This window comes from Ammospiza caudacuta, chromosome 7 (assembly GCF_027887145.1).
Source record: "Ammospiza caudacuta isolate bAmmCau1 chromosome 7, bAmmCau1.pri, whole genome shotgun sequence".
In the NCBI taxonomy this organism is placed as follows: domain Eukaryota; kingdom Metazoa; phylum Chordata; class Aves; order Passeriformes; family Passerellidae; genus Ammospiza; species Ammospiza caudacuta.
The window spans coordinates 18395803-18418325 of record NC_080599.1 but is presented as its reverse complement, the minus strand read 5'-3'; the positions used below and the strand labels follow the sequence as shown (position 1 = coordinate 18418325).

General features: G+C 42.5%; 1 protein-coding gene across 1 annotated transcript in view; it reads left to right on the top strand.

Moving 5' to 3' along the window:
• TEDC1 (tubulin epsilon and delta complex 1) overlaps positions 1-22523 on the top strand; it is a 70699-nt gene that overhangs the window by 10876 nt on the left and 37300 nt on the right. Inside the window, exons 4-5 of the mRNA XM_058808902.1 lie at positions 8763-8921; positions 14798-14896. Of these exons, the coding sequence (XP_058664885.1) occupies positions 8763-8921; positions 14798-14896 (258 nt within the window). The remainder of the gene's footprint in view (positions 1-8762; positions 8922-14797; positions 14897-22523) is intronic.

Below are 22523 nucleotides of genomic sequence, written 5' to 3'. Positions count from 1 at the left end.
AACTCTGTTAGATCTATAAAGACTTAAGAACAATCTGAATTGGAGGCTCACATCGATGCACTGAAGTGTCTGCTTGGGAATTCTCGCCCATTAATTGCATTAAAGCACTGGGCCAGTAATTGATGGACAAGGTTTTCAAAGGCTTTTGACACCCCTTGTGAATTTCCATCTCAGATATTTACTGCTGTGATGTCTCAACGTCTGCTGCTGCTTTGGTGATCATGTACTGGCACATTATTCTCAAATGCCATTTATTGATTCTTATTCACACAGAACAAATCCAAGTGTACAAGACACAGCTGAAAACCTGTAGTTGAAGCTGTTTCCTTCGCTGAACTTGGGAGGCACACCTGGGGAGTTCTCATTCTCTCTGAGAAGGATATAATTGATATAAACTTCCCTTTTTAGCACATTCAATATTTGACTAATTCTTATTTACCTCGCATTTTAAATTTCAATGATACCGCCCCAGCTTTCTCCAAATCTGTGACGGTTTGGCCAGGTAATAGCAGTAATTTGTGAGCACAATATTCTTCCTGTTTCCAGGCAGGAATACTGCCTGTGCTTCTTTTATTTCTACAGCTGAAATTAGTCTGTGTGCCCTGTAATTTGATTATGTGTGGAGGCTGTTGAGCTTTTTAAATGGGTGTAGTGATGTTATATCCCTCATGATCATCAGGAGATGTTGTACAAACACTGGTTCTTTTTTCCACTAATTCCCCCTGTCTGCTTCTGGGCCTCTGAATGAAATTGGATGCCCCTCCCCTTTTGTGAATTTGTAGTAATCAAACAAATAGAGCTATTATGTCTCTTGTGCTTGGAATTCCTGCATGTGTCTCCAGCATGCCAAAATGAATTCAGTTTAATTACTTCTGGTGGGCAAAAATGAAGATAAACATGTCTTCTGACCCTTAGGTTTGCAATTTGATTAATCTTTTGTTTGTCATGGTCGAGTTTGGCTCACTGGCTATTTCCAGTACCGTGTAAGGCTTATGCTTGGTCTAATCTTGTTGCAATGCCTTCCTTTCACAGAAAACCTGACAGTCACTGCTGTTCCATAAACCATGTTATTGAGGAAAGTGTTAAAGTAGCAGCCCAGCTCGATGCTCCACCTAGTAGAAAACCAGGAAACCTTGGGCACTAGTTTCAGTGAAAAGTAGTTTTCTGCATTTTTTCCATGTCTTCATCAATTCCAGTGAGGACAGAGGAGGGAATTTTATTAACCTTATTGATTCTGACTCAGAGGCATAATTACTTTCCAGATCTTTATGGGCTATATTAGTCTGTCAGCTTTCATTTTTTGGTTTTCCTCCCTTATTCCCTCAGCTTACACTTCTATTCTCTTTGTCCTCCTGTCTTCCTAGTAACTCTCACCATTTATGTTTTTGCCCTTTTTCTGCTATTACTGTTGCTGGATTCAGTAGCTGCTAAGGAACACTCCTTTTTTATAAGCCATCTGCTAAACCTGAGCAGAGGGTGCAGCATCCCTGAGGTTTCTCCTGCAGAATTTTCCTCACCTCAGTGTGGCTGACAAGTCTGTTGTAGCATACTTTGAACTTGTCATGGTGCCTTCTTCCTGTGCTACACTGGAAGATGTGCAGTTACCCACATTTGTCTTTGCTTGACACAGTGAATGCACAATTAAGAAGTGTTTTTTTTTTTTTTTCTAGACAGCATGTCAAAGTAAAACACTGTAAAAGACAAGTCTGAACTGATCAGAAAGGCTTATAATTTATTGAATCTGCTGTGTCTCTGGTAATGTCTGAATTGCAGAATTTCTTGAGCTTGACATTACAGCTGACGTGTTCTGGATGGGGTTCAGCAGACAGGCCCTTGAGCTGTGTGAGGAGCAAATGCTGAGGACTGGTGTGCTGCTAGGAAGGTTTACCATGATCACACTGGTACTTGCTGAAATCCAGCACAGGGAGCTCCTTCCCAGGCTGTTGGGGAAACAGGAGGGATTTTGAGACGTTTCAGTGCCTCTCCTGCCCTCCAGTGCCAGGGAGCAGCCAGTGCCTTTGGTACGTTCTGATTATCTTTGCAGCCTTTGGAGTTAAATGTCAGCATCTGTTTGTGGTGTCCCACTGTCAGCAACCTGGGTCTGAGGTTGAGGGAATCCTCTGAAATAAAGCACTTTTCCCTCAGGAGGAGTTTTCCTTCAGGAATGTGGAGAGGGGCATGGCAGGCCCTTACCCAGAGCTCTGTCTCCTCTCTCCTGGAGGGCAGGTGCTGTTCCCTGTGTTCCCCTAGCTCCAGGTGTGCTGTTGCTGCAGGGAGCTGCATCTTTCTGTCTCCAGGGGCTCCTCTCTTGCCACCATGGAGCAAATGGCCATGGGCAAGGGGAACTACAGCTGCAGGCAGGGGGAAAAAAGCAGTGCAAGGCATTATTGTGTTGCATTTCATGAGCCTTGCCGAACGTTCTCCCAGTTAAGGTCTGCCCTGTCACGTGTTGGTCTTAGGATGTTGAGTTTCCATGTTCTGTCTGAATATATAATGCAGTGAGCATTGGGATTTTAACATTCTTTTTTAAAACCTTGCAGCTCCAAAGATTAGGCAGCACTGCCGAGCTCATTGAAAGGCCTCGTGCTTTTGCTGTATTGCAGAGCTCTTAAACAGCCTCCCAAATGAGTGGGGAGGGATGGGATAAAGGACTGATGTGCTCTAGTGCCTCAGGCCCGTGGCTACTGCCAGAGAGGCTTGTTTGAACAAGGCAGGCATGGGTAAGAGCTATGTTCACATTTTCTGTCTTCCCTCAGCACCTTCTCTTTTTCACTCTTTGCCAAGAGTAAGCTCTTGGGAGTGCTGTTGTGAGTAGTAATTCTTACAAGAGGCATAGAAATTTAAAAGCTAAAAGGCCTTGAGGAAACACAGGACTTCACTTTTTTTTAATTTTAATTGCTGAATGCGATATGAGCGTAACTTCAATGTTGAGAACACTCATGTTTGTGGAAAACTGACATTCTATGCAAATATCTGGAGATTTAATTGGTATGTGCACCATTTGGGAATGGGTTTTTACACCATCTATCTTTCCCTGCATAAATCTAATCTGGATCCTGTCTTGTCTATGAGGAAATTCATTTAGTGTTGTTTATGGTGCTGTTAATGAAAATAGTGCTGTCCCTTTTGCATTCATCTGCTCAGATTGTTCCTTTTCACATTTTCCCTCCTGCAGATAGATATATGGCTGTATTAATTAAGAAAGCATGTCTGATGCTGTTATTTCTGGCTATGGTGTTTAATTAGGAAAAAAAACCAACCAAAAACTGTGTTCTGTTTAAAGATGTGTAATTACAGAAGTGAACATATGTTATGTCACATCAAAACCAATGTCTGAATTATGAGTGGCTCGGAACGAGCACTCAGTAAAAGCTGCAGAAGCACTTTATTGGCTTGATTTATGTGACTGCCTTGCCTTTCCTGAGCCCTGCAGTGAGGATCTAAATGTGCTCCTACCCACCTTTGTGATACCAGGCTGTGGGCTGAGAGTAGTTAAGATCTGAGTGGTGGGTGAGTAAATATTTTCTGTCTAGACCTGGAGTCAGTCCTGTGGGCTGGGAATGGGCACTGGAGGCTTCAGCTGGCAATTGCTTTGTGTTGCTCTGCTCAAGGATTAGTGTCAGGGAGTTGACCTAGTGCATCTATCCATGGGTGAAACATCTTATCCATGTTCCAGCAGGCTTGTTTCTCCATGGCTAGTGTGAGCAGCAGATGGTTTGCTGGTTGTCCAGGTGTGGAGGCAGAGAGCTGGTGCTTGGAGGGATTTGGAAGATGCCTGGGGAAAGGCAGAGCTCGGTGGGGATGAGCTGGACTCTGTCCTGGGCCGACAGGTGGCAGCTCACAGTCAGAAAAGAGCATCTCTGGGGGAGCCAGCCCTGCCATGGCTGTGTTTTACAGCAGTGCAGGCCCTTTCTATTCCAGTGCCTGCTCAGAGCACAGTGAATTTATTAAGGTAAGGATTTATAAGCCTGAAAGATTCCTATATCAGTAGGAATAGTGTAGAAAGTCTAGATGAATTTGCACAGCAGAGTGTTTCCTCTGCAGTCCTGCTAATGGCATATCGCTGGATCTGCAAGGAATTTTTCATTAAATCAGTTTTTGGAGTTTTAGTAAATCAAAATGTATGAGCAGAGCAAAATCTATTCCATACCAAGTCACTAAAATCCTCAAATAGAGCAAGCAGTGGAAAAAATGCTCCCTTCTCATATGTCTGTAAACACACTGGTGCCTGTGTTGTTCTTTGATGAAGTATTTATGTGATGAAGTACTTGTTTAATTTATCTCCGTCCACTGTTGGTACACCTGCTCTCTGATTTCTGATAACATGGGATTGCTTTGTATTTCAAACCAAAAAAGAACAGCTTCATTTCTGCTGTTGAAGTTGAAACTTCTTAATCTTTAATTTCTCTCTAAGCACATTGCTTGCAAGTTGTTTCCTCAGATGTATGGAATGTGGCTGAAAATTGATAAAGCACCATGTCTTTTTCACACTCTCCTTTCTCCCACCCCTTATTCTTTTCCTCTGAGCACTTTCATATCTGATGGCTTTTTTCAGTTCACTGTATTTCATGACTCTGACTTGTCTGCTCAGAACAATTCTGCCAGGAGGACTTTGGCAGTGTTGGGGTTTTTTTAATGCACTTGCTGCATTGTCTAACCACAAGCCAATTCACACTTTTTGGGAATGATCTGACAACTTTTTTTTTTTTATAATTTGACTTGAAATAGATTGGGATGGAATGTTTAGGGCAAAATTTGTGTGTTAAAGACTGAATTCTAGGCTGCCTTGCAAAAATTGTTAAATATATGCTTTTGGGACATAAACCACGTTTAGGTCTGGCTAAGCCAGAGGTGTATTTGTGAGCTTGGGGTAGGTTTTGTAGTTTGTGAGCTACCTTAGCTGGGATGGGGATGGGTGGTATCTTGGATGGTGTATTTGTTCTGGGGCTTAGCTGTTTGTTTCTCCTGGCTCTTTTACCACAGGAGAGGTGGTTCTGCTGGAGTGTGGGCAGGGTGATAGTTCAGAAACTGGCTTGGAGGGAGCTCGTGTAAATATATGCTTGTCACTTTGATCAGGCTTGTGTTTGCTTTTCTTAGTCTTGCCAATGAGTGGATACTGAAAAATTCTAACAGCAGTGCTTGGAGCTTTTAGCATAGAAAGCTCCTTTGGGGTGAGTTATGGTGGGAGTGAAATGAGGAGCTTCATTCTATCTTCTGCTTAATCAGTTTTCCTAAGTTACACTGCTCAGGGGTGCTCTGGCAGGTCCACACCTCCCAGTTTGACCAGCCCAGCTCAGGTATCACAGTGATGGGACAAGCCCCAGTGTGGTGATGAGGAGGGCATTGATGTTTGCTCATGTGGCTTTTGAACTGCAGGGCTGTGGCACCAATTCCTCGAGCTGATCCAGGCTCGTCCCTTCTCTGAAATGGAATCAGAGAGAAGCATTAATTGCAGCAAACAGTTTGCAAGCAAAATGATTCTCTGGGAAGTGGCTATGGAATGATCTCTTCCAGAAGTGGTGTGGAGCATCCCAAGTGTGGGAAGGCCATTGGGGTCCCTGGGTAGTTGCCTTGGCTGCTCTTTCTGTGAACTGGACTAAAAAAATATGCACTTCTGTATCTCAGAGTGAGTGTAGGTGTGTACCTGGGCTGCTGCATAGGTTAGATAAATTCACATTGATACTCAAAGCAAAGCCTGTAGCTTGGGGCAGTGTTTTGTGATTTTTCACCCCCTGGGAGAGCAGTAAATAGTCTTAGATTGTAAAGATGGGACTGGAAATTGAGGTCACAGTATAATATGCAAGACCTTTTTTTTTTTTACACCTTGTTTACTTTATGCCGGGCTAAGTATTTCATAGCAAAAGTAAATTTTTTGTGCAGTTTGTGAAATAAATAATGGAGAGATCCCGTTAAAAATGGATTGGCTGGCTTCCTTATTTTAATATTAATAAGGCAGGTTGCTACAATAAAATTAGCTCTGCTGCTGTTTGTCACTGTACTGCCAAAGCAATCGAGTCTAATGCCATTCCTTCCTGAAATAAATCCCCAGGAGAGCAGTATTTGTGCTGTTCTGAAACCTCTAACCAGGGAAGTTGGAGTAGGACTGTAAATTATGGACACTGCAGATTTTAATCTGGGATTCCCAAGTCTGTCTTTGGCCTTGTGGCTTTCTAGCTGCTTATGTGAGGTGTTTTAATGTTCTTTACACGTGGGTTTTCTCTGTTGCCATGACTAATATCCAGCTGCTTAGCTACCATGCTAATGGGCAGCTTGGGGATCATATCTGCATGGTGTCCTGGTCCTGAAGCCTTCCTGGCTGGGGCAAAACATCTGAGCTGTGGAGGTGTTGGGAAGGATGAAAGTTTGACAAGAAGGTCTCACAGATATGGATGCTTGGCAGAAAGATTTTTGAATGCAAAATCTGAAGAAGGAATAGAAATGAAAGCAAGTTTTGATATAGAAGAAAAGAATTGCTGAGCCAGCCTTACTGGATAACCAAGGAGGCAAAGGGTGTGTTAGTTACAAGGGGTTTTTATGGCTTAGAGAAAAGGATAAACCCACCCCAAACAAGAAGATGTTTTTACCAAGCAGAAAGCACAGGCAAACAAGCCTGCCAATGTTGCAAGTAGAAAAAAGGTCTCAGAATTTTCCATTGCAAGAAAACTGAAAAACATCTAGCTTAAACTGTAATGTACTAACTTTTAGTGCTTGGAGAACAGTAACATGAATATGGTAATTATAGCAGTTATGATAGGCTATAGGTAATAGTTAAGGTATAGATTGGTTCTTCTGTATTAAGATGCTCAGCAAAGAAAAGCAATATTATATAATGCAATGTGACCAAAACCAAAGGGTCTCCAGGCCTGCCTGCAGCTGGAGCTGACAGCTGTAGGCACAGCTCTGTCACCCATAACCCTGGACTTCTGTGACCTCTTGGATGTAATAAACTGCATTTTGGAGAGCCCCTGGAGTCCCACATCCCTCATTCAGCCTCTTACATGGAGCTACTTGGCTTGGGCTGCAGTGTCCTAGGACACAGTGCCTTGGTTTGGGAGCCTGGAGACAAAGGAGCAGAGGAAGAAGAGGGATGTTGGAGTTGACACAAACTCTTTTTTCTTTTTTTTCCTCTTTTTTTTTTTTTTTTTTTTTTTTTGTTAAAGATGAATCTGTGCCTTTAAAGTAGAAGCCCTTTTCCAGCCCTGCACCTCTGTGATTTATAGCATTTGTTCATCTGAGCCACAGAGCAAAAGGGAACAGACCTGTAATACTGATACAGTTTGGTATGTGACCAGAAAAGCATTTTTGTGCTTATGAATAATAGGGACACTCATTGTAATAGAGGCCCTGTCAGCTGGAGATATTTAGGTTAAAACAAGTGTTAGGGGTTATTTGATCATGGTTGTAGACACACTTCTGTTGAAATCTTCATTTTAGGCAAGATTAAATATCTTCATTTTACAGTTTGCATTGTTAGTTTAGGATCCAAATTGGAACTACATCCAAGCTTTGCCTGCCAACTGGATCTTTTGAAGATTTTCCTGAACGTGGAAATCTGTGAAGCAGGGAAGCACATATGCTTAAATACCATCAAGGTCTGTGGGTCCAAATATCTGCCTAAGTGTTTTCTTGCAAACAGTCATGTTTCAAATAGGCTTTTAAAATTTCTAATTAAAAGAAATGTCTTGAGAGTCTAAGAACTGGGAGACACTTTCAGAATGGCAAACATCCATTCTGAATAACCAAATCTTTGCAGTTCTGTGTTATTTCTACTTCTAATGACATGTTGTGGTAAAAATGTTTGGAATGATGGGTTGTGTTATTTGTGTGTAATTCCTATAGACTGCATGAAATGGAAAGCTCTACTTTAAATGGCATTACTGGCATCAGAGGTAAAACTACCCATGTCTTCTTCCCCTCTTAATTTGCAATCTGCAGGAGTCTGAGCTGCAAACGGAGAGATCTGTCTGTACATGTGAATGATGTCTTTGTGCAGGGGGCTGGGGGAGGTGGAATTCCCCGTGTTCCTGGGGAAGAGATACAACAAATGTGCTGCAGGAATTTCATGCAGAAGATGAAGGTGTTGGCTGGTGTTGGGTTTTCATCTGCAGCAGAAGGAAAGTGGGACAAGATGAACAAATGGAAACTCTTGGCTTCTCTGTTCTTCCTTCCAAATTACTCTGGAAAAAGGCAAAACAAGCAAGACAGATGATACAGCTGTAGCTGGGAGTGCCTCTGTGGAGTCCTGGTCTCTGCCAGCTGCAGGATTTTTTCTTTTCCTCAATCCTGCCAGACAGGAAATGCTGGATGGAGGAAAGAAAATAGCTGGGCAAGCACAGGCCCATGATTTTGTCCCTGTATAAGTTATTGATTTACAAAATGGGGTCTCAGGAAGACACTGCAGGAGCTAAATCTTATTTATGTTCTTTGACATATTAGAATGCAGTCAAAATACAGTTTTTCCCATCTGGGTAAAAAACATGCTTGCTGTCTCAGGAGCACTGTGTCTTCCTGGGTATGGAAAATGAAAGATGGGAGGGGAGACAGCTCACCACATCACAGCTGAGAAGCTGATATGTATTCCACACTTCTCTACTTGTTTAGGCAGTTCCCAGTCCTGTGTTGTAATTTTTCTGTGCTGCTGGAATTGACTTCATTTTAGGGTGATTTTCTTCTTTGGCCTGAATATCTTGTATGTTCACTGATGGATGACTTGAAAATATTGAAACTAATTAAACCAGTCTGGTATCCTTTCCTGCTTTCAGTGTGAAGATGATGTGCCTGAGAGCCAGGAAGGCCCAGGTGAAGCAGGACCTGAAGGCAGAGTGGATGTTCGGTACCTGCAGTGGTTGCACGGGAGGCTGAGGTTGCAGTGGTGCAGTTTGCACGCTCAGCACCAGGAGCAATGCAAACTTTTGCACAAGGTAAATGATTCTTCTAACTCACCATGACATAGTTGATTATTTAAAAGCCTTGTCAGCTAGAGCTAAATGTACAAATTATTCTTGTTTGCTAGTTCTGCATTTTCTGTAGGTGAGAGTGAATCACTCTGAATATAAGCACCTCTGTCTTTCCCCAGTGTGGCAGAACCATTAGAAAATGTAGCATGTTCAGTGTTGGTAAGGCTGTCTCTTTTGCAGGTTGGCACACTAGTCACTTCTGCAACCAAAGGCTGCTGCTGTTTTTCTCAGAAAATGCCTGGTAGAAACAAGACAGAGCATTCTGGCTCCCCAGACAAGAAGTAGCAATGCAGAACTACAAGTTCACGGGAAATGTGGATTCAAAATGTTAAGCATAAATATTGAAAGTAATAGCAAAATAAAATGCAAAATCTCTCTCCAAAGTACCAGGGGACATCTCAGCAGAACCCAAAATTTACCTGCTTTTAAATCAGGAATCAGTAATGGTCCCTACACTGCTAAGGTTCCAGTTATCTTCCCATTTATGAGTGTTTAGATGCCTGTCTAATCACAGATATCTGGGAGCATTATATCTGTTTAGGATGGAACCAGCTTTCAGTCCCAAAGTCAACAGCGGTGGTGACTCCAGAAACAAATTAAAAAATTCTTAAGTTCTTAAGATAGTCCTAAAAGTTATTATGTATTGCTTTCCCTAGGTTCCCCTTTTCCATTTATATCTCTTTAAATAACTTAAATGGAGACAGCTATTACTGTACTCAAAACCTTCAGAGAAAACCTTTTTTTGAGACTAAAAATGGTTTGGGGAAATTTCTTCCCAAAGTATACATCAAAAAGTTGTCAGAACCATCTTCACCTTTGAATGAAGATGCTTTCTTGGTTTTAATCCTGTGTCTGACAGCAGTGCTAAAAGCTATAATGAAGTTACATTTTGTTCTTTCCATGAGCTAGTTGCTAGGGCAGATGTCTGATAGACAACCCTAGTGAGTGTGTGCAGCATCCAAAATAACCTTTTGCTTCTCACTGACCACTGCTGATGTGCTTCCCTGGTGTGGGAACAAAGGGGGCAATTCCCTCTAAGTGCCCGTGCAGCCCTTGGCTTTGTGCACTGTGATCACAGACCCTGCTGGGGCTGGGAGAGCTGAATGTCACATGGAATGATTGGCATCTCCCCCCCCCCACGATAAACTACCTCTATTTAAGGTATGCTGGTTTTTCCAGTAGGTGAGGCAAAGGCCTCCATAACTCATCATCAGTGCTCTGATTTATGTGAGACTTGACAGTAACAAATCATTAGGCAGCTCCACTGCCTCAGCCTGCAGTTAATGAGGCTGAGGAAGAATTAAGAGCAGGTCAGACCTGGGGCTTGAGTACAAACAGAGATATTCTCAGCAGTCCAAATGAGCCTCTGAGCTAATGGAGAGATGTGCTGATGGGGCAACATGCTAAAAACTTGTTGGCAGGGGAGATGAGAGATGATGACCCTCCTGTGGAAGTTGCACTTTGAAATAAACTTGGACTTTTTTTGCCCCCTTTTGGCTATCTAAGGCAGAATGTGTGTGATGGTGTTCACAGGGGTTTTCAGGTGAGGGAAGAGACGAGAATGTTGACTCCATGTTCAGAAGGCTTGATTTATTATTTTATGATATATATATATATATATATTACATTAAAACTATACTAAAAAGAATAGAAGGAAAAGTTTCATCTCAGAAGGCTAGCTAAGCTAAGAATAGAAAGGAATGAATAATAAAGGTTTGTGTCTCGGACAGAGAGTCCAAGCTAACTGGGCTGTGGTTGGCCATTAATTACAAACATCCAAGATGGGCCAATCACAGATGCACCTGTTGCATTCCACAGCAGCAGATAATCAATGTTTACATTTTGTTCCTGAAGCCTCTCAGCTTCTCAGGAAGAAAAATCCTAAGAAAGGTTTTTAGTGCAAAAAAAGATGTCTGCGACAAATGTGTGCTAAAGTTAGGACAGTCAGACAACTGCAAGAGGCAGGTTAGTTATGCTGCAGGTCCCTGGACCATGATTTCCAGAATCTGTAGGAATAAGCAGGAGGGAGGTGTGTGTCTCTGTTCATCCAGTTTCCCAAAGCTGTCATTACTGCCTTCTCCAGCTGTCACTGCTGGGTGAAGCTGAAGGCAGCAGTGGTGATTGTCACAGTCAGAGTGCCACCATGGGGGTGCACAAAGGAGGATGGAACTGAGCCCAGCTCCTCCACATGTGAACCCACACTGGCATTATGTGTGCAGCTGTGGGAGTTCTGTTCAGAGCTGTAATAAAGTGCAGTGCTCTGATTTATACTTTAGTTTGAATTAAAAGCAGGAGAATGGAAAGGTAAATGTGGCTTTGGAAGGACATCATTACAGTGCCACATTAATGTTAGCATTTAGGGTAACAAAATATAAGATACTTGCACAATTTAACAGCTGTATAAACAATAATTGATATTTCCTGACTCTTTCTAGAGAAATTGCTTTTACCACTGCATTAATTTCAAAACTTTTAAACTCTTCTATGTGTTAGAAGACTGAACTGACCCAGTATGACCTCTATATGAGTTGCTGCTTTCCTCTAATAAACCACAAACACAGTATGCAAAAGGCTAATGAGTGTTATGTTTTTTAATTATGTTGGCAGATTTACAGAGGGCTTTCTGTACAAAATGATAATTAGGCTTTTACTCTCTCTGTTTAATAACGTAGCAGGTTATGTGTCTCAGCTGTGGAACAATCTTATTTACTGCTCATCAGGAGCTAGAATTTTTGTCAACTGATGGCGACACTTCTGCAGATTTCATTCTGTGACTCACACAAGCTCTAAAATGCCATTTTCTCTATTTGGGCCTTTCTGAGAAGAACACCACACAGCTGGAAAAAATGTTCTTACTCAGAAGATGACTGCCCTTCCTTCCACTCTGCATTTTTTAGTATGAGTATTGCCGTGCCCTCTGTCTACTCCATCCTGCCTGCAGCCACCTGAGGTTGATGGGCTGAAGGTGTGCAGTCCCCAAGAGAGGGAAACCTCCCTGGAGCTACAGCTGCTCCTGTGCTGGGAGTTGCTTGTTAGGTGGCCTGCCTGGCTGTTCCTCTGTGCTGCTGTTCAGTGACTTCAGCTCCCACCAGGCATGTTGAAGCTCACAGAAGCACACATGTCCTGCTGTAGGAGGGAGACTTCCTGAGGGAAATCTTCACCTCTCAGTTTCTGAGGAGGTTTGCAGCCTGAGGCAATGAGCTGTTGAATAACATTTTAATGGCTTCTCAACATGGACAGGTTGGCTTGCTTTGAAAGTATAATGTAGTAATACCATTCTAATTCCCTGGAAATTCTCAGTGGTACATATTTACCTGGTGTGCCTTCAAATGCATGGGAACGTGGAGAATAAATTACTGTGTTCAGGCACATCTCTTGGTTCCTTCTGTTCTCTTTCTTCTTTCTGTCAAATGCCAGAAGAATCTGTCTGCCTGAGTTTTGATCCCTCTTGAATTCATAGCAGAGAGCAGTTGTTTTTATTTAGTCTTTGAGTTGCCATTTTGCCTTAGAAAATGTCAATAAGAAGCCTTGCACGGTTTCAGCAAAACAGGAAGGAACCTGTATAGTTTAAAACTTTCATTTTTAGGGGGCTTGCTTAAATGCACTGTGCCACAGTTGGCATGTTATAAAAAACAGAGGAACAGGTGAGTTTGGATATCCTGGGGATATTTTCCATCCGGAAGTAGTGAGGGTTAGATCAGGCTCAGAGATTTTTTTTTAAGGAGGTGGATATCTGATTGTGAGCTGTGCATATGGGTTAGTAAGAATAAAATAATGTTAGATGGAATTCTCAATGATAGAAGAAGAGTTTAACATAACTGGAATTTTCAGATCATGGTAAAGCAACAAAAATAGTTTCAGTCTGCTTGGAAACTAAGAGCAAGAGTTGTATTGTTAGTAAGAATGCAGAGCAGCACTGGGAATTACTACCTACAAATGGAGTGGTTTCTTGTGCCTCTCTAAGGTATTAAAATATAAAATAATTTATCTGTTAACAGTATAAAATAATATGTAGTGGAGTAGATTGAATGGGTTGTATCTGTGTATCTGAGGTAGAAAGAGTAAAGGACAAGGACAAAGTCTTGATCTCTGAATAATAGAGGGCAGGGACTGGTGCTGGGTAATTACCTCATTGTCAGTAATTTATGAGTGAGCTAAACTGCAATTGTTAGATGCATCTGTAGCTTGACATGAAAAATCTACCACATTGCTCTGGGAATTGCTACCTTGTTTATTTATATATTTATATATTTTTTGTCTATTTGGTATGAAAATCTTTGCTTTTTTCCCCTAAGGTGAATTTGCCATTAGATCTCAGAAGCATATTCTTTAATGCAGTAGAATTAGAATTTTTTCCTCTCATGCAAACGTGTGTGAACCATGAGCAAGCCCCCTTTTCATCTTCTCTAGGTGAATTAGGCACTATGCAGGGAGAGCAGCTTGAGTGAGCTCAAGGGCATTCAGGATTGGTGCTGAGTGTGGGGGCTGTGCCTGTGCTGCCTTGCAAAGGTTAGTGTGAGGTTAAATCAGAGCTGCCTCCACCTCAGGGGATTCCAGTGCCCAGGAGCAACAGCTGGGCATGTTCTGCCTCTCACCCTCTCACCTCTGCTTCTGCTTTGGTGCTCTTTCCCTCTTTAAGCCTTGTTTATCTTCTGTTAGCCATCATTTAGACAGCAAAAATATAAATACTGGATTATTTGGGTATCCATCCAGTGTGGTCTCAGGGGAGCACCCTACTCCTCTGTTGTTACAGCTTTCCTGTGTTTGCTTTGGGCTTTACCCAGGGATGCTGCTGCCACCTGCCTTGGAGAAGGGGCTGAAATTCCCTGCTGGGGCCGGGGCCCAAGGGTTTGGCAGCCAGAATTACACAAGAATGCAGCAGGGAGAGAGGAGTGGCAGTGGAAAGGAAGAACATTGTGTAGGGAGGTGCTCTTTTATTTTTAAACTCGCATAGCTCTGCACATGTGACAGATGGTTGTCACCAGCAGTGAGTTTTGGGAAAGGAATGCTAAAATATTCTGAAGTTTCATGGAAGGGTTGATAATTACCCAGTGCCTGTCAACTTTAAAATAGTTGTCAATACCCAAGTGTGTGATAAAGTTCGTATTAGAATAAAGGAAGAAAAGCAGGAAACATTCTCTGTCTTCTGGCAGAAATATTAATGAAATATGAGTGATTGTCTGACAAATGTGCACTGCTATCTTGTTTGGCAGCTGCAGTTATTACAGTTACAAAGGGATCAGCTCTGAATAGGAGGAATTGCTTTTTATTGTTCCCTTGACTAACTTCGGAAGCTTCTTCATCAAGTAATTGATGATCCTATCACCAGTGCAGCTGGGACAAGGTCTTGGTAAGCAAAAGCCAACAGTATAGAGCAGCAAAAGAGAACCTTACTGTAACTAGGTAGCATTTTCTACTTAAAAAGAAAGAAATAAAAATTATTCTGAGAGTATACTTTAGCTCAGTTCAGACTGCTGCTCTCTGTGTAAATGGTATCTCCTCTCATGCCATGCACCCAGCCGTGTGTGCTGTAAGGAAAAAAAATTCAAGACAGGATAAAGAGAGAAACCTTCAGTTTTCCTGTGGCAGCAGTGGTTGCAATTCCTGCCTGTGGTTCTGGCAGTGCTGCCAGATGCACCATTTTGTGAAGTGTTGTGGTGCCTGCTCCTCCTCTCCATTCTGTTGGTGGTGGCACTCACGCTTGTCCATGTCCACAGGAAAGGCTTTGTGAGCACTGGTCACATCACCCTGCCAACCCACACAGCTGTTGGGTGGTAGTTAATGACCTTGATGATCTGCTCCTTGCACTGACAACTGTCTTTTAAATCAATCTGTTCCAGATCCATTCATTCACCAGTGGCTCCCACATGGACCAGAACCTTGGACATTTCTCTGTCACAGAAGCAGATCTCATTAGACATCCAGAGAACTACAAGCAGGTAATGCTTCTCCTGTAATTCTTGGATGCTCAGTATGCTTTACACAAACATTGTGAAGACTGCATTCCTTTTAACATTTTTTTAAACTTAGTTTCCAGCAGAAATAAGGGCTTATATATTGAATTTTCAGTTTCTTCACTTATTTGTATTCACCAAATTTGGTTTGATAGAACATAAGCCAAAAGGTATCAGGGTAAGTTTTATAAAAGCTGATGGACAAGAAGTGGGAAGAGACCTGACTGGAAGTGCCACAGGAGAAAAAGCTTGTAGAATAAAACACTCCAGATAAGTTGGCCGACTTCCTGTATCCTGCAGTAACCACAGTCAGGCACAGTGTCTGCCTGTGGCCCTGCCTGAGCAAGACAGAACCTCTTAGGAAAACATCATTTTCCCCAGTGTACTGTTTTTACCCTGAAGGATAAATTCCTACTGCTCTCAATTACTCAATTATCATTGGTGAGTCAGTTCATTATCTGAACTAGTTTAATTCGCTTCTTTTAATGCAGTATAATACATTTGTTTTAAAAAATCACTTTCTAAAAGTTCATTCAGTATGAAACTGAAACAAGATGGAAATTTCAAGCTCATCTCTAACAAAATCAATATTTGGCAAATTTCTGCAGTCTGTCCACACCTGTTTGCTCAAAGGAGATATTCTTTCTGCTGTTTGCTTAAGAATGAAAGTGGGCATTGCAAATATTCTGCACAAAGAAATTCAGGAAAGTAGATTTGAAGGTGGGAGGATAGTTTTATGTTCAAAGCCCCTAAAGTAAAGTGCACGTTAATCTTTCATTGCTGAGTATTTCTTGCATGAACAGTTCATATCCAGCCTCTTGGTAAGATTCATCTGTTTAGAGCATTTTCCTGGAAAACTACTGTTTTTCTGGAGCAAGTGGCCTTAAGTCAGCTTGAGATTTCTTTTTCACTTGTGCTTCACAGTGCCCCTCCTGTGGTTGAATCAGCAGCTCAGAGCACACAGCAGCACCTTGCTCTGAAGTCTGTGGTCTTCCAGATCTTAGCAAATGCCTGTAAAGGTCTGGCAGGCTGGTATTAGAAACTTCCAGCTCTGCAGAGGGACTTTGCAATGACCTTTTTCCCCAAAGCCTTACTCTGAGTGTGTCACTGATCTGTTGCAATGAAGCTTAATGGTACTCTTGGTATTTGGTTTTGACTGCTTTGGTAATGAATCAGTGCAGGAGCTTTTCCTTGCATTCTGCTCCCTTTCCTGGATGCCTGCTCCAGGTGTTCTGTTCAGGGCAGGCTCAGGATGAAGTGGAAGGAGTTTTTTCTGTGTGGTGAGCATTGTGGTTAGGTAGAGTGCTGTAGTCAAGAAGGTTTAGTGGGCAGCTGTGTTGTTTAATTAAAATGAACAAAGTCTTCATTCCACCTCTCCCAGGCTTAAACAGCAAATACGTGAAACAAAACCAGGGTGATGACTGAGAGGCAGGGTGACAGAAGATGTTTTCTTTAAATAAACTACAGGTGGCCACAGTCTGTCTCCAGTTTCTGGGCTCTGACAGGTGCAGTCCCAAACAGCTTCAGCTCCAGTGCATGTGTGTTGGAAATTCCTTTCTTATGTCCCTTATTGCTCGGGCTGATCCAAAATTGGAATTATTTGTCAGTATAATCAGCTGTGAAATTCTTAACCTCTTAAAGCTCTCAGACCTATTCAAGAAAGGTGTTGTAAGCTGCTCCCTTGAGCCTGATTTTAAAATAAACAGGAGAAATTGCAGGAAGTCATCCCAACACTTGAGTATAGATGCTTTTGAGAGCCTTATAATTGTTATGGCCACCATTTGAACATTCTTTGTTGATTTTGTCTCCCCTTACCCTTGTTTCCTAAGAGCAGCTTCTGGAAGTCACATACTCAGCATGTATGAAGAGCCTGGTGCAGCAAGGTGGTATGGGCTTGAAAAGGCATTGTTGTTTTGAGTGTCTCTTTTCCAGATGGATCTAATACTCCATATGCAAAGTGATCCTGCTTTGGTTGGAAAATGTAATAAAAAGCCTCTAATTTTCAAATATCTTGCTAAGATTAAGTAAATTATGAGTGTTTGAATGGCTTGGTTTTCAAATATTGGTGCAGATGGCAGCACTCCACCAAATGTTTTCTCCAACAACTGTGAAATTGGTTTTTTGTCTTTTCAAGTAAATGAGACATTTCTCTTAATGTTACCTCAAGTAAGAACCTGCTGCATGGATGAATAAAGAGTCAGTAAGCTTTACTATAATGCAGCCCTCTTGGTGGAGAGGGTTATGAATTCCTTCTCGTCCTGGGCATCCTTCAAAGCCCAGCAGTGCAAAGTGGATTGCAGCATCAGAAATTTGCTATCACAGAAGGGACTTGGACTCTTCTTTTTTAAGCCTCAAGTTCATTTTAATCAAAAATACCCTGCGAGAGAAGTTGCTCTGTTTGCATCAAAACAAGAGATGTTTAGTCTGACAGGAAAAGTGTGATAGGATACAGACAGCTGTGAAGTCAAGCTTCACTTTATGAAATGTAAAAGTCACGCTGCTCCTTTTCTATAGAAGATGCATATTAACTTACTTAAAATGTTCTTTCCTTGGATTTTTGACTGTAAAACACTTTTAGTGCTTTTATGTACAGGGATTTTACTGGACATTATTATTCCTCTATCATCATAAATGTCTTTGTCAGATTCATAGGGCTGGAAGTCTTCCAAACCTAATGGTTTTAATTATGTTTTTCTCTAGTGAGGCATGATCAAACTCCAGCTTCTCCTGTGGTTTGGCTGTGGTTGTGTGCATGTGTGTGGCTGTGAGCTGCAGGTCTCTGCAGAGTTTGGTTCCTGTGCTGCCTGGGGCTGGCACAGGAGGGGAGGTGCTGTTATTTCAGCTGGAGCTCAGTTTCCACTGGAAGCTCAGAAGCTCCTTGGTCAGTGGGGATGGTTTTGGAGCTGTGGGCCTGAGCTTGTGCTGGACCACACAAGTTAGGGAGCTAAGGGGGGGGTCATTGCATCTTCTTGTGGAAATCTCCTGCACTTATCACTTAGTCCAGAGCACCCTGAGTCTCTTGTGTTCTGATGCATTTTCCAAGCTGATGGATACTGCTTGTGTTCAAATGGCTCCCCCAGCAGCTGGGGTGAGGCAGGGGGCTGTTTGCCAGCCTGAAATATCTCCAGGGCACGAATGGAGTTCTGGTCTCTGGCACTGCTGCTGATAGAGCTGGGAAGCACAACTGGGAGAGCACACAGGTGATGTGACCACATCTGCCCCAAACTTTCCAGGGCAGTAATCCTTTCCAATGGTCTCATTCCTCTTTCTTGTCTATCAAGTCCACCTGTATTAACTCTGCACAGCAGTGTTGCCAGTTCTGAAGTTTACCTTGGGCTCAGAAAAGTGTGTGTTGCACTTGAGTCATTAAATTAACTTTCTCACCCTATTGTTACTGTATAGAGATCAATGAACTTTAAATCAAAGCACCTTAGTCCTTCAGTTTCCTCTGTCTCTTCACATACTGCTTTGTATGTGGAATTCAATCTTAGGAGAGATTAGAAGTTGAAACTCAGGTCATTGGTGCAATGTTGGCAGCGCTGGAGTGATCACTGAAATTGTAATGAGTAAAGATGACACCTTTAAATGCCAGTAAATCAATTTACTGAGTGTGACAGCAAATAAATAATGCAGATGTCTGCCAGATGGACATGCAGTGAAATTTATAGAACTTGGATGTGAATAGCTAATAATTTTGTTTCAGAATTTTATGAAGAATGTTTATGTTTGTTGATCATTAACATGTTTTAAAGGTGATTTATTTGGCATAAGAAGCTAAGGTTCTTGGTAGCAAGTAAATGGGAGTAAACAAATAGTCTGTCTGACTTTGCATACATAATGTATGGTCAATTCCATGCCCATAAAAGATTCAAGTGAGCTTTAGCTCTCCAAGCAGCAGGGATTGGGTGGGATGGGGTAGGATGTGCAGGCACAGCACTGATCTGCTTTCTGGGCTGGTGATTTATCAGGAAAGGACACCAGTGTGAAGTATCTGTATTGCTTCCTTCAGTCAGGTGGCATCCATAATTTCTTATTGGGTCATTTGAGGGATAACTGATCAAGATGTAAGGTAGGTTGTCAGGGAAGCCTAAATCTCGTTGCAGTTTCCATTTAAAACATCTGTCCCAGATGGCTGTTACAGATGGGTGACACAACAGGTTTATTCTCTGTGAGTAATAGGCCGTGGTTTGAATTCATGCAAAGTACTACAGAGCTGCTGTTCTTGCCAGAGCAAGTGCACTCACGTTGGAAGCATGAGGAGCTGACAGTCTTGGAATTCTCAGAAATGTTGAATGTGCATTTTACAGTTACTTTTTCATCAAAAAGTTAAGTCTTCAGTTGGTGTCATGGGCTCTGCACTTGCATAAAGTGCCCCTTATCTGCTGCAGTTTTTCTCTGCCAAAGAGACAAAGCAGGGATTTCAGTGCATCCAAGGGACAGCACCACCTCCTGGAACGTGTGTGGGGGCAGAGCTGCCAAATCAGCCCTGTCAGCTAACACAAGGTGTTTGTCTGGCTGCTGAGCAATCACTGTGCTGCTGCATTATCTCCAGAAATGGACCCCAGGTTGTTCATCCCCTTGGATGAAAATGGAATAACTGTGGCAGGACAGTTCCAGCTGCTGTGTCCCAGGCTATATTTGGTGTCCTTGTGTTGGCTGCCTGGGGCTTCCTGGAATGTTCCTGGTGGTAACAGGCACTGTAGGCAGGTGCCAAATGAAAATAAACAGTTCAGCCCCTCTGATAAGCTTGACACCGTGTCACGGTATTGATTTGACACAGACCTGTGCTGGTATTTCTGTAATCAGCCCTGTTGTGGTCTTGTATGGTGAGGTGAAGGATATGTAACCTTATTTGAATTTCAAAGAGCCTGTTAGAGAGCCATCTGATATTTTAGAATGTCCTTCCATCTGTTGTACAAGAAGCAGTTCAAGCAACACATTTCTCAGAGTGTAGATACCAATGGGAAAAAATGACATTCATTCTATAGGCTGTGATGCTGCTGGGCAGAAGATTTAAGGCAGGAAATGAGGGCTTGTACTGCATGTAAATTCCAGAAAAAAGGTTTGGTGTTTAGTGAAAAAAATGTCCTTGAGCTTCAAGGGCAAGCTGCCTTCACTGGTATAAATTGTCATAGATTCATGATCTTCTGTGGTGCTCTCGCAACTAATTCTGTTTGGTCTGGCCCTCAGCTGTTTATGTGTTCATTGTTTCATTCCCTTGGTAAAAGCCATAGTTCTGTCCTTTCTGTCCTTGGCTGGGATCAGTATTTTGTGTTGTAGCTCCTGGTCTAATTAAGGACAGCTTTGTCTATTTGTAAAGTGAAATTGTGTTTTACTTTCCTAGAAGAAAAAAAAAACCAACCTGAAATTTCTCAATTGGCTCCTGCATAAAAAATAAGATAGCATAAGAGTAGCTGCACTGGGGCTTGTGAGTGTTTGTGAAAACCTGAGGTTTTCCTGGTTTGGTTTTCTTTTTGGGCCTGTTCTGTCCAAAATCCCTCCTTGGCCAGTCCTGATGTCTCAGAAATGTTCCTGGAGTTTCATTTTACCAGGAGTTGTGCCAGGCTCTGGGTGAGCTTTCCTCACAAAGAACCAGATTCCAAGGTGGGCAGAGACTGTGTTGCTGCAAATGAGATTCTAAGGGTGGAGAACAGTTTTCCCCAAAGGAGCACAAAGGTCTGTGACAGTTCTTGGAGCAGTAGCTCAGAAGAGACAGCCAAGCCCTGGAGAATCTAAACACAATGAGATTTTAGACTTACTCTATAAACTGCTGGAATTAACTTAGTTTGAATCAGTAGTGACTTCTGACTGTTTACCAGATCTCCTTTCAGGGCTTCAGATGGACCTGAACCCTTGGATTTTGGCATTGTTAAATTTTCAGAACAACAACTAAACTGCTAGGTTCTGTAGCAACAACATTTTAAAAATTTTCTTTTATAGCTTTTTAAAGCTACAGGTTTTGCTGGTCCAATGCATCAAAATTTTTACCTGTTTCTAAGCAAGTTTGTTTTTCCTTGATGATTAGTGATGGCTGCATGTTAAATAAGTTCTTCAATGATTAAATGAAATTAAGTTTTAGAGCTGCTGACCTTTAATAAATTTCAAGGTTCACCAAAGAATTGTATGTTAGGCCCATGGACACACATGTTTTGAAAAGGTCAATTATGACAAGTTTTTTGAATTTGCATAATTATGCTCACTAGGACACTTGGAATAAAAATAGCAAATGCTTTGTCCTTTTAAAGTGTTTTCCTCTCTTCCTGTCATTAACTTGCTTTTACTAAGCCATTCCAACATTATTCATTGAAGGACACAGGGAATGTGGGCTGTGTTGGGAGCTGGAGCAGGACTCTGGGGAGGAATAGGATGAAGAGTGAAGAACCTTTTTGCTCTGGCCCTTGTCCAGTGAAGTCAGGAGCTGGGAGAGGCACATGGACAGGGAGCCTGAATGAGGCATTTTGGAAGCAGGGTAGCTCTGATGTGAAAGAATTCAGATGATAGGGGTGAGAAGAAACCAAGTGAGACATGAGGGGCTGAATATAAACAGGAAGACTGAGATTGGAGAGGGAAATTAGGACAGGGAAATTACCCTTGATGCTGCTCTATGAATGGGGAGGATCTGTCTAAAGCCTTGGCTCGGTGTGTTGCTCCTTGTGGGAGTCTGAGATGTCACCCTCTTGCAGGAAATGTCATCCCCCTCCTGTGATGCTCTGAGTGTTCAACCTCCCCCTGATGCTGCAGGAGGAGTTTTCAAAAGTGTCTTTCTAAAACCATCAAAGTTAGCAGTGATCTGAAGGGGAGCACAGTTTTGGAGTGTGAGGTGTGCTTATTAGGAGCCATGGTGTGTTCAGAGGGCAGGAGAAATGCCTGTTTGTGTTCACTGCTGTGCTGAAAGAAGGCCTTGATGAAGGTGAGGAAGGGTGGGAGAACCTTTGGGAGAGGAAGGAAGCCTCAGCAGCTGGGGCAGTTCTCCTCTGTCCTGGAGTGCTGCCAGACTCCTGTGCCTTTGGATTCTCAGGTTAACTAAACTTTCCATGGTGTCAGGACCCAGGACATTCCTCTGGCTGCCCTGGGTGATTCCAGACCCTGGCAGGGGGCTCAGAGACCTTGGCACGGAGTCACAAACACCTGTGCCTTTGATTTTAGCCCATGGGAACAATTACCAACTTTGTGTGAGGAGTTACAAGCCACAATGACTTGAGCAGAATGATAGTGAATTTGTCACAGGGTGAAAAAGTAGAATTTTGGGGATTTAGAATGGGGGTTCAAGGGGCAAGATGGAAGAATCTGGGCGTGTCCTGTCCTTCTTCTCCTTCTTCTTGTCCTCCATCTTCTGCTGTGATGGTGACACTTCTGGATTGGTTTAGAGTAGAGACAGACTGTCTAACATAGGTGATAGGTACTGGAAAATTATTGTAAATAAAGCACATGTAGTTCTTAGAAGCTAACACCGCCCCAAGGGCAGGGACTGTGCCACAACCCGACCTGCTGGACAGATCTCAGCAGGTCAGAGAGAGAATGGAACAGATCAGAGTGAATAAACAACCTTGAAAAGCAGAACTGAGGAACCTCCACTTCTTCCGTCGTGGGGCTGGGAATACTTTTCAATACC